The 14,712-nt window shown below is 50.2% G+C and overlaps 1 protein-coding gene across 2 annotated transcripts in view; it reads right to left on the bottom strand.

Moving 5' to 3' along the window:
• Positions 1 to 4,680: 4,680 nt before the first annotated feature.
• The window catches only part of MAP3K21 (mitogen-activated protein kinase kinase kinase 21), a 30,565-nt gene continuing 20,533 nt past the window's right edge, over positions 4,681 to 14,712 (bottom strand). Inside the window, exons 5-10 of one of the 2 annotated variants that reach the window (XM_080651128.1) lie at positions 11,840 to 12,080; positions 9,501 to 9,623; positions 8,964 to 9,114; positions 7,423 to 7,520; positions 5,855 to 6,568; positions 4,681 to 5,170 (exon numbers count right to left, since the gene is read on the bottom strand). In XM_080651128.1, coding sequence (XP_080507254.1) covers positions 4,749 to 5,170; positions 5,855 to 6,568; positions 7,423 to 7,520; positions 8,964 to 9,114; positions 9,501 to 9,623; positions 11,840 to 12,080 — 1,749 coding nt within the window. In that variant the 3' untranslated portion in view covers positions 4,681 to 4,748. The remainder of the gene's footprint in view (positions 5,171 to 5,854; positions 6,569 to 7,422; positions 7,521 to 8,963; positions 9,115 to 9,500; positions 9,624 to 11,839; positions 12,081 to 14,712) is intronic. The other variant, XM_080651129.1, reaches the window with a different exon arrangement.

Here is a 14,712-nt window from a genome sequence, read left to right as displayed (position 1 = left end):
TCCCCATCACGGTGGGTCCAGCCCCAGGCACCTTGGCTTCTTACTAGAAGCTTCCGCCCCCCTACCCACCCTCCACAAGAGGCACCCGAGCGCCCACCCAGGAGAGTGTGGGAATGTCCCGTTGCAGAGCTGAAAAGTGACAAGGTGCCAGCTGGCAGAGGAACTGAGCTTTGCCAAGGGGTGTTTCTTGTTAAGGGGAGGAGGGCCAGCGAGCCACCTCATGGGAGAGGGGGGCGGGGGAGCGGGGGAGGCGGGCGGAGCTGGGGGGGGGGGGCGGTGTGCCTTTCCTGGAAAGGCGATTTCACAATATGTGGCTGAGTTTGTGTACTCTGCCTCCAGGGGGCGCCCTAAGAAAAAGTAATCAGAGGCAGAGGCCACGATTTATAGACAAGACTTCATAAACAATATACACTGAGTGGCCAGATGATGGTGATCTCTCAACGCATAATCATCTGGCCACTCAGTGTCTATCCTATATAATAAAAGGCTAACATGCAAATTGTCCCCTGGACCAGGAGTTCGACCAGCAAGCAGGCTGTTCAACCGCCCATGTCTCCTCCCCCCTGGCCAGGCTGGCCGGACCCCACCCATGCACGAATTCATGCCTCTAATATATATATACACTGAGTGGCCAGATGATTATGCATTCAGAGATCATAATAATCTGGCCACTCAGTGTATATGCATATTACACATATAAAATACACACACACACACACACACATACATATGTGAGATCATGAAGAATCAGGAACAATCCAAATGTCCTAAAGTAGCCTAGCTGGTTTGGCTCAGTGGGTAGAGCGTCGGCCTATGGACTGAAGGGTCCTGGGTTCGATTCCCGTCAAGTGCACATGCCAAGGTTGTGGGCTCAATCCCCAACAGGGGGCGTGCAAGAGGCAGCCAATCCATGATTCTCTCTCATCATTGATGCTTTGATCTCTCTCTCTCCCTCTTCCCTCCTCTCTGAAATCAATAAAATATATATATATTTTTAAATATTCCAAAATAGGGAAATGATAAAAAAAAAAATGAGGGTATCTCTACAGCGAAGATACCATATAGCTATTGAAGATGGGTCTGAAGATTACTGAAGCATAAGCAATCTTAGGTACAGAAAATATAAAACCTTTCGTACAGAATCTCAAATTTGTAAAATAGGACTGTCTCAAAAAATAAGTGAATAAAAAAAATTTTAAATAAAATAGGACCGTCTCTGCCTAATACATCGGCTGCACAAAAATAAACCCAGCTCCGAAGAGTTGTCTTCGGGTAATAGTGGAGAATAGAGGTGACTTTTATTTCTTGTCCATTTTTCTGTCTTTCCCATTTTCTACAGTGGGCATATATTATTATCATCATCGAGAGAAAAACATTAAAATAACTGAAACGGAATTGTAGAATTGTTTAGTATAACTCCTTTGCAATCTTCTTTTATTTTTTATTTATTTTTTAAATATATTTTTATTGATTTCAGAGAGGAAGGGAGAGAGATAGAGAGATAGAAACATCAGTGAGGAGAATCATTGATTGGCTGCCACCTGCACGCCCCCTGCTGGGGATCGAACCCGCAACCTGGGCATGTGCCCTTGACTGGAATCGAACCTGGGACCCTTCAGTCCACAGGCCGATGCTCTATCCACTGAGACAAACCAGCTAGGGCTGCAATCTTCTTTAAAAACAAACAAACAAAAAAAACCCACCAAAATATTTTGCATTTGTTTAGAAATTCTCACCAGTAATTTTTCACTTTCAGGAAATAACCTTGCCTCCTCCTTTACTCGGAAGGTCGCAGCCACCCTCCCGCTTTATTTTTCTGCACTTCAGAATCTCTTCATCATGGACTCATCCTTCCCTTTCCTCGGACCCTCCAGGAGAAAAGCACCTCCTTATTCCCAAGGGAAAGCCATTCACCCACCACTCCTGCTCCTTGGGCTCCGGGGACCCTTCCCTCGCCAGCCGGTCCCCTACACGTTGAAAGGCATTGCCCATCCTTGAGTTTCAGCTACACCTGCACCCCAGCTCCTCTCTACCCCGGATCCCCCTGGAAACCCCGAGACCAGAAGACGGAGAAATACCCGGCTCATTCATCATCAACGATCTTTATTAACGTGCTTTGTCTAGTTGAATACAAATAAAACGGTTGCAAACTACAGTCCGTCCTCAGGAGCCGACCAGAGCCGCCGAGCAGGGAGACTAGCCATCAAAAAAAAAAAAGTTTATTAAAAAAATAGACAACGTGTGTAAACATCTTTTTCACGCGCAAGGCTTCATAATACAGCGCACAGGCCCGGGGGAGCACCTTCATTGTTGACTAACGGGAATGGGGTTAATTTAGCTTTCAGAGGGCTACGGGGGGCTACAGGAAAATAAATAACAGCTTCTGCTCAGTATGCACATAGAAAATCGCAAATGTACACGAGATCCCCGTGAAAATAGAGCGATCTGCAGAGACGTGACAGCATAAAGCGTCTCTTGTAATCATCTCTTTAAATGGCTTCCCTTCTAGATTCATTAAAACAGAGTTGACTGAAATAAAGCTAAATGGGAACAGGAAGCTGGCCGACGTGGCTCAGTGGTTGAGCGTCGACCTAGGAACCAGGTGGTCGGGGTTTGATTCCTGGTCAGGGCACATGACTGGGTTGTGTGGGCTGGATCCCTGGTGGGGGACGTGCAGGAGGCAGCCGATCCATGATCCTCTGTCATCATGGATGTTTCTCTCTCTCTCCCTCTCCCTTCCTCTCTGACATCACCAAAAAGACGTATTAAAAAAAGAAAACAGGACCGGGAAGACGGGGACAAGACAGACGGGACACCCATCACCCCCCGCCCCCCACCCCCCAGTTCTTTGGTAGAAACAAAACTGAACACGTGGTTTCTCTATGCCTCTTCCAGGTATGAATTCAACACCCCCCCGAAAGCAAGCCGCATCGTGGAAGCGGCGGTAACACAGCACAACGCAATAAGCACCCGACATTCCGCTGCGAGAATCTTGAAACACAAGGTTGTTTTCTTCAGGGAAAAATCCAGAAGGAAATGAGCGGGGAAATAACTACACAGCCCTTAAATTCCAACAGCGCTGCCGTTTCTGGACGTGGCAGTGTTTCTCTCCAACTGTATTCGGGATGATTCAGGTAATGACGCATTTAATGACACGGCATGAATGTGTACAGCACGACGACGCGTGTGTCCGTTTTCAAAGATTCTGCTACAGAAGGAAAAGGCTTTCCATTCCGGTGGCCGAACCCCTGGCTACTGGGCCCGGAAACCCGCTTTCTACAGGGAGGACCCGGGAGGCAGGTCTCAGGTGCACACATGGGGCTGAGCCCAACGCCAAGGTCTGATCCTGTGGAACATCGGCTTTGGCCGTCGAATGGGGAAAATTTGTAAGTTACATTCAGTAAATTCTCCTCCAAGAGAGAAATAGTGCAAAGTTTAGGTGAGAATTGGATGTATTTATGCATTAAAAACCTACTGTTGGGTCTCGGTCAGTGGTCGGCAAACTCGTGAGTCCACAGAGCCAAATATCAACAGTACAATGATTGAAATTTCTTTTGAGAGCCGAAAACCGACTTCTGCGCACGGGCCACGAAGTTTCAATCGCACTATCCGTGCGCGCCCGCACGTGGTATTTTGTGGAAGAGCCACACTCAAGGGGCCCAAGAGCCGCATGTGGCTCGCGAGCCGCGGTTTGCCGACCACTGGTCTAGGTCCTTTACATAGGATTTTGTATCTATTCTAGTTACCATTTTTTTAAAATAGACACCTTTTCCCGGCCGGCGTCACTCAGGGGTTGAGCATCCACTTAGGAACCAGGAGGTCACAGTTCGAATCCGGTCAAGGGCACATGCCCGGGTTGTGGGCTCAATCCCCAGTGTAGGGCGTGCAGGAAGCAGCCGATCCATGATTCTCTCTCGTCGTTGATGGTTCTATCTCTCTCTCCCTCTCCCTTCCTCTCTGAAATCAATATATATATATATATATATATTTTTTTTTTAAATGTATTTTATTGATTTTTTTACAGAGAGGAAGGGAGAGGGATAGTTAGAAACATCGATGAGAGAGAAACATCAATCAGCTGCCTCCTGCACACTCCCATAATGGGGATGTGCCCGCAACCAAGGTACATGCCCTTGACCGGAATCGAACCTGGGACCCTTCAGTCCGCAGGCTGACGCTCTATCCACGGAGCCAAACTGGTTTGGGCAATAAAAATATATTTTTTTAAAAAATAGGCACCTTTACTTACTAATAGCACATTCTTCTTCTTGGCTTTTTGTTGCACCAAAGGCAGAGAGTTAGAGACAGAAAGAAAGGTGAGAAGAAAGGAAAGGAGAAAAAAAAAAAAAAAACAAAGGAGAGAAAGAGAGGGAAGTAAGGAGGGAGGAAGTGTGTGGGGGGGGAGGGGACAAGGTGACCCACCCCTTCCGGAGCTATCAGCTCACAGACAGCAGACAGGAGAGCAGCAGAATTAAAAGTGGTGCTTCCCTAACTCTTCCCAGCGGAGCTGTGTGCTTTGCGTGGCCACACACGTTCACACGGGAGTGTGTTTCAAGCCACTAGGCAGGAATCCAGTGGCAACACCATCTCCTCGGACGGCCTGCAGCGCTCACGTTCATGTCCCTCTCGGACGCCCGTGACCGCTGCAGGCTCGGCGAGACCCAGCAGCATGAGACCACACAAAGGCAGACACAGTGCTTTAATTGTCCTCCTCACAAAAGGGAGACAGGCTGGCACCACGTAAGGCACTAAGACAGGAATTCCTTCTCCAGCTGGTGGACGGACGGACGGCCGCTCCCACTCTTCACCTGGCACAGGGGCAGCGTGCAGTCCCGGCTCTGGCCCTGCACGTCGGCGTCCAGCAAGGAGGGCCCGAGCGACCTAGTTCTGTCCTGGGCTTCGAGGGGACAGCCGGGGGTCGGTGCCCCGCCGCCCAGGCCAGGGTAGGCCTGAACAGGCAGAGGCTCTGTCCTCCCCGGGAGGGCCTGGGGGGCGTCCGCGGGGGCTGGGAGGGCGGAGCGGGGAGGCACAGGGGTGAAGGCTCTTTGTTTTCTAGGCGGGGCCTCCAGTGGCAGGGCCTGGGGGGGCAGGTTCCTGTGAGGCCAGGAGGGGTGGGGGGGCCCCCACACCCGCTCAGGGGGCAGTGCCGGAGCTCCTGGGGCAGCAGCTGCTGAGAAAGCAGAGACAGTGTGATCGGAGACTGGGACGTCTGACAATGCATATCTGACAACCAGCCCGGCCCGTGTGGCTCAGGGGTTGAGCGTTGACCTAGGAACCAGGAGGTCACGGTTCGATTCCCGGTCAGGGCACAGGCCCGGGTTGCGGGCTCCATCCCCAGTAGGGGGCGTGCAGGAGGCAGCCGGTCCATGATTCTCTCTCATCCTGGATGTTTCTCTTTCTCTCTCCCTCCCCCTTCCTCTCTGAAATCCATAAAAATAATTTTTAAAAAGCAGACACCTGAACACCAGCCAGGCTCACATGGGCTTTCTGACTCAAGGTGCTATCATGACATACCTCAGTGACTGACGTTTAATTATCCTTTTCCCAGAATCCAGACCAGGGGTGGGCAAACTTTTTGACTCGAGGGCCACCATGGGTTCTTAAACTGGACCGGAGGGCCGGAACCAAAGCATGGATGGAGTGTTTGTGTGAACTAATATAAATTCAAAGTAAAGGAGCAGAGGGGAGAGCAAGAGAACCGGATAGAACAGCCGGGTCCGGCCCGCGGGCCGTCGTTTGCCCACGGCTGATCCAGACACTGGGAAATGCTATCGCTTGTCAGGCGCCCAGACGAGGGCGGACACTCTGCTGCCTACAAATGGTGTCTGTCTGTACCTTCCCTCCGAGCACCTACCTGGGGCCAGAGAGGCGTTCCCGTCAGACACGGTCCGCCTGTGACCCGCTGCCCTTTTCTTCGAGGAAGCACAGGGAGGCGCGTTCCCACGGGTCTGCTCCGAGGGGGGACCCGGGTGCCTCCGCACCCCGCGCTCAGCCTCCTGTCTGGGTGGGGAGGCTGGCTGGCACCCTCCTGCGGCAGGAAAGGCATCCGGAGCGGGCACGCCGCCCTCGAGGGAATCTCCGCCCTCCGCCTGCAGCAGCCACTTGGTGGAGAGGGAAGGCCTGGGGAGAAGATTCAGGGCGCCGGGCGGGGGCAGCGTGGCCGATGCCCGGGGGCGATCAGCGGCCCCGCGGGGCCAGGGCGCCCGCTGTAGGATGCCCTCGCGTTTCTTCCTTTCTTCCCTGGACCCCGGCTCCTCCGTGGCCGGCGCCCGGGGCAGCTCTCTGATGTCCAGGCCCAGGGCCACGGCCGCCAACAGCGCGGTGCAGCCGTACAGGGCGCCCTCCGTCCTTCTCCTGGGCGGCGACCTGCTCAGAGTGTGGGTCGGGGTCCCCTGAGGGGTGCCCGTGGCAGAGGCAGCCTCCTCCCGGTTCTCAGTCTCCAGCGGGCTCTCTCCCTGCCCATCTTTCCCCAGAGACAGGTCCACCAGGGCGGGCCCTGAGGGTTTGATCTGCTGTGGTTTTCGGTGCTCTGAGCCATCGGCAGAGGGTCTGGCTTCTTCGCAAGCGCCTGGGAAAGGCAGAGAGACACGAAGGAGGAGCGTCTTCCAGGGAAAGTCCTTTACACACACCATAGCTCTAGCCCGTTTGGCTCAGTGGACAGAGCGTCAGCCTGTGGGCCAGAAGGTCCCGGTTCCATGCCGGTCAAGGGCACGTACCTCGGTCGCAGGAGCCTGGTCAGGGCACGTGCAGGAGGCAACCAATCGATGTGTTTCTCTCACGTCGATGTTTCTCTCTGTCTTTCCCCCTCCCCTGGGTGCACTGAGTGCCTAGTATAGGTAACAAACCCCAAAGCATCTACCCAGCGTTTACACGAAAGAGGGGAGATGTTATTATCAAATGAAATCCATAGCTTAATGGAGACCGAATGGAGTGAGCCCAGTGTGTCCTTGTATTCCTCTAGGAGGAGGAGTTATGAGGATCAAAAAATTCTAAGAGCCCTAACCGGTTTGGCTCAGTGGATAGAGCATCAGCCTGCAGACTGAAGGGTCCCAGGTTCGATTCCGGTCAAGGGCATGTACCTTGGTTGCGGGCACATCCCCAGTGGGGACTGTGCAGGAGGCAGCTGATGGATGTTTCCCTCTCATCGATGTTTCTAACTCTCTATCCCTCTCCCTTCCTCTCTGTAAAAAATCAATAAAATATATTTTTTAAAGAAAGATTCTAAGAAAGAAGGAGGATGGCTTCTCGGATGACTCCCTCTGTCTGGACAGGCACAGATAATCCCACATAATAAAAGCCCAGTATGCTAAGTGCCCGGTCAACCTGTCGGCTGTTCAACCAATCAACGCGTAATATGCTAATGATATGCTAAGGCTGCTCAACCGCTTCTAGGACACCAAATTCTGTTTGTGAAGCACGTACCTGCTTGGTCCACAAATAATGATGCCAATGGCGTGGTTTTGTGATGTTTTATGAAGAGAGTCGACCAAGGACTGTTGCCATCCGAGAGAGGTCTGATTCTACGAGAGAAAGATGCTTATTTTATTTCCTTCCTTTTTAATTCTCACCCGAAGATATTTTTCCCATTGATTTTTAAAGGGAGTGGAAGGAAGAGGGAGAGACAGAAACACCGATGGGAGAGAGAAACATATTGATTGGATGCCTCCTGCATGCCACCGACCAGGGCCGGGAGCCTGCAATCGAGGTACGTGCCCTTGACCAGGAATCAAACCCAGGACCCTTCAGTCCACAGGCCGATGCTCTATCCACTGAGCAAAAACCAGCCAGGGCAAGATGTTTATTTTAATGTAATAGAAACACATAGCCAATTAAGTGTTGAGGAGCTAATGAAGCACAAATAAAACCTTAAAAAATCAGACCGATAATATGTTGGAGATTTTACGACTTAACTTTAACTAATAATGAATGAGTATGATAAACTCATCCTAGAAATGCAAATCATATTCAGATATCTCTACAGTATCCTCATTTTTAAACTTTTTTTCTTATTATTTATTTTTAAAATTTATCTTTATTGTTGAAAGTATTACACATGGCCGAAACCGGTTTGGCTCAGTGGATAGAGCGTCGGCCTGCGAACTGAAAGGTCCCGGGTTCGATTCCGGTCAAGGGCATGTACCTTGGTTGCAGGGCACATCCCCAGTAGGAGGTGTGCAGGAGGCAGCTGATCGATGTTTCTCTCTCATCGATGTTTCTAGCTCTCTATCCCTCTCCCTTCCTCTCTGTAAAATATCAATAAAATATATTTAAAAAAAAAAAAAAGAAAGTATTACACATGTCCGCCTTTCTCCCCCCTACGGACCCCCTCCATCCCGCTCCCACCTCCTCCCCAGGCCTTACCACACTGTTGTCTGTGTCCATGCATTAGGTTATGTATGCATCTACACTGAGTGGCCAGATGATGATGATCTCTGAACGCATAATCATCTGGCCACTCAGTGTATATCCTATATAATAAAAGGCTAATATGCAAATTGTCCACTGGACCAGGAGTTCAACCAGCAGGCAGGCCGGCCAACCGCCCATGTCTCCTCCCCCCTGGCCAGGCTGGCTGGACTCCACCCATGCACGAATTCATGCACCGGGCCTCTAAAATACACACACACACACACACACACACACACACACACACACACACACTGATTGGCCAGATGATTATGCATTCAGAGATCATAATAATCTGGCCACTCAGTGTATACATGTAAGTTCTTTGGTTAATCTCTTCCCGTCCCCCTCCCCCCAATTCCCTCTGAGATTCGTCAGTCTGTTCTATGCTTCCATGTCTCTGGGTCAATTTTGTTCATCAGTTTATTTTGTTCATTTGATTCCACATAGAAGTCTAATTTTTTTTTTTTAAGTTAAGTCTGGTCAATGCCATGTTTGAGAGGGTGCTGCCATTTGTCGCAGTACCCACCGGGGCCCACCAGGTGGCGCACACGCACCTTTCTTTGCAATCGGTTCTTTCTTTCGTTTGGATGGAACTTGGTCCCCAGGTACAACCTCTCCTCTTGAAATTCCTTCTCACATCTTCAAATTCCTCTTGTCGGCAGACCGTGTTCCTTCCCCACGTTCTGTTGCTTTCATCCGAAGTCACTAAACAGGGAGCATCATTCATTCATCAAGGAAGAAACTTTAAAGTCAGAAGAATCAAATCATTTGTAAAGAAACTACCTTACTCAAAACACATAAACGATGAAACATAAAAATAACCAATGATTTCTTTCACTTTACCAATGGTGAACTTCCTCTAACGAGAAGATTAGCACAAACATTGAAATAAACTAAAAGAAAAGGTACAAAATCTAAGCAAATTAGTAAGCAAAGGTTGGCTTATTTATTTATCTATTTAACATTCTGTGACAGTTAGAATTTCACTGTATTTGGGGGGAAAATAAGAGCCATGCCCAGCCGGTGTGGCTCAATAGTCGAGCATCGACCTACAAACCAGGGCCTGGGGGCAGGGCGGGGAGGGTGCTCACGCTGTATGGCCCGGAGCCGCGGGATCACAGTGGGGCTGCTGGGCGGGCTGGACCCGCTGCTGTTCAGACTCCTCCGTCTGTCCAGGTTGGGAGAGGCCTGCACGGTGATTTTGTGCTGGAAATCTGTCAGACGGGAGGGAGAGAAGTGAGATTTCGTGGTTTAAAGTTATATTCACAGCCGCGTCTTCAGCTCATAGCAACCCAAGCAAACACTGCCAGAGAGCCCGGGTGGCGGGCTCAGGGACTGAGCATCCACCTAGGAACCAGGAGGTCACGGTTTGATTCGCCCGGTCAGGGCACATGCCCGGGTGGCAGGCTCCATCTCCAGTGTGGGGCGTGCAGGAGGCAGCCGATCCATGGTTCTCTCTCATTGTGGATGTTTCTCTCTCTCTCCTTCTCCCTTCCTCTCTGAAATCAATAAAAGTATATGTATTTTTAAAAGAATTGTTTAAAAAAAGAAAATGAAAGTACTTTGTGGTCACAGCACTTTACAAATGGTAGGTACCATTACCTACGTGTAAGGGAAGGGTGGGGGTCCTGACAGCTGTGCAAAGAACTATGGGAATATATGAAAGAAAGAGCAGTAGTAGCAGATGGAAGAGGGGACTGTCTTAGTAAACTGTAAAAATATATATATATTTAAAAGTCAGACACCCTGAGTGTTCTGGCATGCCTTCATCTCTGGTTGATTTTCGAGTGACTGAGATATTTTTACAACCCACTCGGGGCCGAGGTTAACTTGTAGGTTTTGTCTGGTGATGATGCAAATAGTTTCTGTCTGGCCAAAAAGACAATCCCTAAGGTTACGGTGTATGGCCATGCCGGGCATTCACCGGGTTTGTATTTAACCCAGCAATCTAACCCTCACATTCCTGTACTTAGTGGCCCATAAAGACCTGGGTCCGCTAACTCTGTTGAACCAATTTGAACTGGTTCCCTCATTCACTAGTGAGTTGAGTAAAATCTCTGACACGTGTTCATGTCATATTTGCAGAACTATAATGTGCTTTATTGAAAATCGTACCTTAAAGAATCACCTAGTATTTGTGTGTTTTATAATTTTTTTTAAATATATTTTTATTGATTTCAGAGAAGAAGGGAGAGGGAGAGAGAGACACACACATCTTGATGAGAGAATCATTGATCAGCTGCCTCCTGCATGCCCCCCACTGGGGATCGAGACCACAACCCGGGCACGTGCTCTAACCGGGAATCGAACCGTGTCCTCGTGGTTCATAGGTCAACGCTCAACCACTGAGCCACGCTGGTTGGTCTGTGTGCTGTTTTCTATTCTGCTCAGTTTCTCTGACACGTGTGATCCCTTCATGTTCCCCTCACAATGAGTTGAAAACATTTTTAAAAGCTTCCCTAGATTTCCTGGTTCTTTTTTACACCGAACGCACTTGAAGCCCTCAGATGAACGTAATTAAACTATTGGATTAAACTTGTCCAAGGTGCTGGCAGCATCATCCCTGTCCCAAATGACCCACGAGACCACGTGACAGTAAAGATCCCCAGGAAGCAATAACCCTAACGATGAAATAGCAACAGCTGACAGCTGTCCTGGACTTTCGCCACGCCATGCCACGCCACGCCACGCCACACCATACCACGCGGGGTCCATGCCATCAGCTGCAGGGGAATTCTGCTTTTGTTTCACAAGGAGAAAATCCACTAACCCCTACAAACAAAATTACTGGAGGCTTAAATACTCGCATGCCGCCCTGGCCGGTTTGGCTCAGTGGATAGAGCGTTGGCCTGCGGACCTAAGGGTCCCAGGTTCAATTCCCGGTCAGGACACATGCCCGGGTTGCAGGCTCCATCCCCAGTGTGAGGCATGCAGGAGGCAGCCGATCCATGATTCTCTCTCATCACCAATGTTTCTCTCTCTCTCTCCCTCTCCCTTCCTCTCTGACATCAATACAAACATATCGTGTCTAATAAAGACAGAACATGCAAATGGACCGTAACTCTGTGACAAAGATGGTGGTGCCCACAGCCAATAAGGAGGGAATATGCAAATTGACGTGACAAGGCGAGAGGCGGAGGGCGGCTCTGGCTGGAGCGAAGGCGGTGCCGGCAGCCAGGGGAAGGAAGGCCTATTCTTGCACAGATCTTCGTGCATCGGGCCTCTAGTTTAAAAAATAATAAAATACACACTCGTGTGCCACGCTCCGGTTCACGCAGCAGCTCGTGGCTCCCGGCATGAGGAGCATGCACTGCGGGAAGCAACCGAAGATGCTCCATGTTGGAGGACCTGCTTCCCGCCCCGTCGCTTCCCAGCGTCAAGGCCACGGCGCCGAGCGGCTGGCCCCGGGGTGGCCCGCAGACGGGCTCACCTGAGGGCAGGCTGATGCGGTGCCCGTCCTTGAGCTTCAGGCGGCTCCTCCTGAACGTGCCCTTCCTCCGCTTGACCTTGGGCTTCTCCTGGTTGAGCTGGAAGATGAGGATGTTGAGCTCACGCTCCAGCACGTCGATCTCGCGCTCCGCCAGCTGCTGCTCCCGCCGCTTCAGCAGCTCCTCCTGCGACTTCTGCTGCAGGGCCGCGCGGCTCAGCTCCTCCTCCCGGGACCGCAGCTCCTGGGACAGGGCGACACCACGTCACCGCGTCGCGGCCCGGCAGAGGCCGCCTCTGCAGCCCCGACACCCGGTTACCGCGGGCGCACAGGAAGGCGCCATCGGCAGCTGGCAGCCCATCGCCAACGTACAGAGGCATCACAGATATTTCAGACTCGATGCCCATATTTCTCTCCCCTTATCTCTTGCCCTTCTAACCACCGGACACGTGAAATGTACATGAACACGTAGCAACAAAGCCCGGATGCGCGTGATCCATTCTAAATGAAATCCAAAGAGCCGGGCCGGTGTGGCTCAGGGGTTGAGCGTCGACCTGTGAACCAGGAGGTCAGGGTTCAATTCCCGGTCAAGGGCACATGCCGGGGGGGGGGGGGGTTGCGGGCTCGATCCCCATTGGGGAATGTGCAGGAGGAGGCAGCCGATCAATGATTCTCTCATATCATTGAAGTTTCTATCTCTCTCTCTCTCCCTTCCTCTCTGAAATCAATAAAAATGTATTTTTGGTTTTTTTTAAAGAGAAATCAGCCCTAACTGGTTTGGTTCAGTGGATAGAGTGTCGGCCTGTGGACTGAAGGGTCCCAGGTTCGATTCCGGTCAAGGTCGTGTACCTTGGTTGCAGGTACATTCCCAGTAGGGAGTGTGCAGGAGGCAGCTGATTGATGTTTCTCTCTCATCGATGTTTCTAACTCTCTATCCCTCTCCCTCCCTCTCTGTAAAAAATCAATAAAATATATTTTTTAAAAAATTAAAAAAAATAAAAGTCATTAAGGCCCTAACCGGTTTGGCTCAGTGGATAGAGCGTCGGCCTGTGGACTGAAGGGTCCCAGGTTCAATTCCGGTCAAGGGCATGTACCTTGGTTGCGGATACATTCCCAGTAGGAGGTATGCAGGAGGCAGCTGATGGATGTTTCTAACTCTCTATCCCTCTCCCTTCCTCTCTGTAAAAATCAATAAAATATATTAAAAATCAATCAATCAATCAATCAATAAAATAAAAAGAAATCACTGGCCTAAGACTTCACAAGAGAAAAAAATAAGGTCAGAGGGAAAGCAGCCAGAATGTTCTTCCTTTGAATGAATTTTGAACATTCAGAAGAGGAAGAATAGAAAAACAAAATACACCAACGTAAGGGGCATTCGAACCCCTTGGGACGCTTTGACCTGGGGAAGCACCCAACAGCTTCTCTCGGTGGCTGAGATGACTAAGTCGTCATGTTAGCTGCATTGCTTGGCACAGCCCCTTCGAATGGCAAAGCCCGCGTCGGGGGCAGATGTTAATCATTAACGGTGACAGGCCTTCAAAGACACCCTGTGCGCCCGACACACAGAGGCAGACACGGAGATAAGACGCCAGGAATGCAGGGAGGAGCCGGTATCTGTCGAGGCTGCAGTTCACTGAATAACACGGGGCTCGGCCAAGGGACCGGCCGTTAATCCCAAGTCGGACGCCTCCCACCCTGCGCCATCAGGGAAGGAGAAGGGGAGATAGGGCACGCACACGGGCCGGACTCCAGCCAAGGATGCAGCTGGGAACCTCGGAGCCAAAGAGAAAGGAAAAGGATGGCACAGGCTTTCACGGTGACCTGCGGGACGCCATCAATGCCGTATTTCAGGCAGCACCGCGCACGTCTCATCAGAACAAGAGAAGGCACAGGGTTAGCACAGCTAAGAAGTGAGCTCAGCCCGGCCGGCGTGGCTCAGGGGTGGAGCGTCGACCTAGGAACCAGGAGGTCAGGGTTCGATTCCCGGTCAGGGCCCATGCCCGGGTTGTGGGCTCCATCCCCAGTGTGGGGCGTGCAGGAAGCAGCCCATCCATGATTCTCTCTCATCATGGATGTTCCTATCTCCCTCTCCCTTCCTCTCTAAAATCAATAAAAAATATATATATTTTTTAAAAAGTGAGCTCAAAGTGTAACAAAGGAACTACTACAAAACCTCAGAAGGGAGAAGGAGAGCATGCTTTTTGATTTTCACACCACACGGAATGAGAATCAACTCCCTAGATACACCTCCATTGATCATTGATTAAAAGTAATTCAGTAACATAGTTTAAAGGAACCATGAATTATGAACATTACTTCCCAATTTTAAATTCTGTGATTTCAACTTTCATTTTATCCTCGAAGTCCTCTCCCATTCACCAAAATCTCTCTCTCTCTTTTTTTTTTTTTTTTTTTTTTGCAATGAAACGTCTAATTTTAGAATTCCTGAAAACAATTTAGGAGACGTGCAAAAAAAAAAAAAAAAAAAAAAAAAAACCCCTGCCGAAACCAGTTTGGCTCAGTGGATAGAGTGTCGGCCTGCGGACTGAAAGGTCCCGGGTTCGATTCCGGTCCAGGGCATGTACCTTGGTTGTGGGCACATCCCCAGTGGGGGGTGTGCAGGAGGCAGCTAATCGATGTTTCTCTCTCATCGATGTTTCTCTCTCATCGATGTTTCTAGCTCTCTATTCCTCTCCCTTCCTCTCTGTGAAATATCAATAAAATATATTAAAAAAAAAAAAACCAAAAAAAACGAAAAACCCCAAACATCAGTCTTCTCTGTTTCATTTTAAGTCAACCAATTGGATTAACGTTTCCAAGAAACATGTGAATAAGATCGCTGATAATAATCCTTCTGAGAATGCAGGATGGAA

The sequence above is a fragment of the Plecotus auritus genome (assembly GCF_963455305.1).
Source record: "Plecotus auritus genome assembly, chromosome: 14".
Classification (NCBI taxonomy): Eukaryota; Metazoa; Chordata; class Mammalia; order Chiroptera; family Vespertilionidae; genus Plecotus; species Plecotus auritus.
Note: the sequence above shows the minus strand (reverse complement) of the source record. Positions and strands in the feature narration are given on the sequence as shown.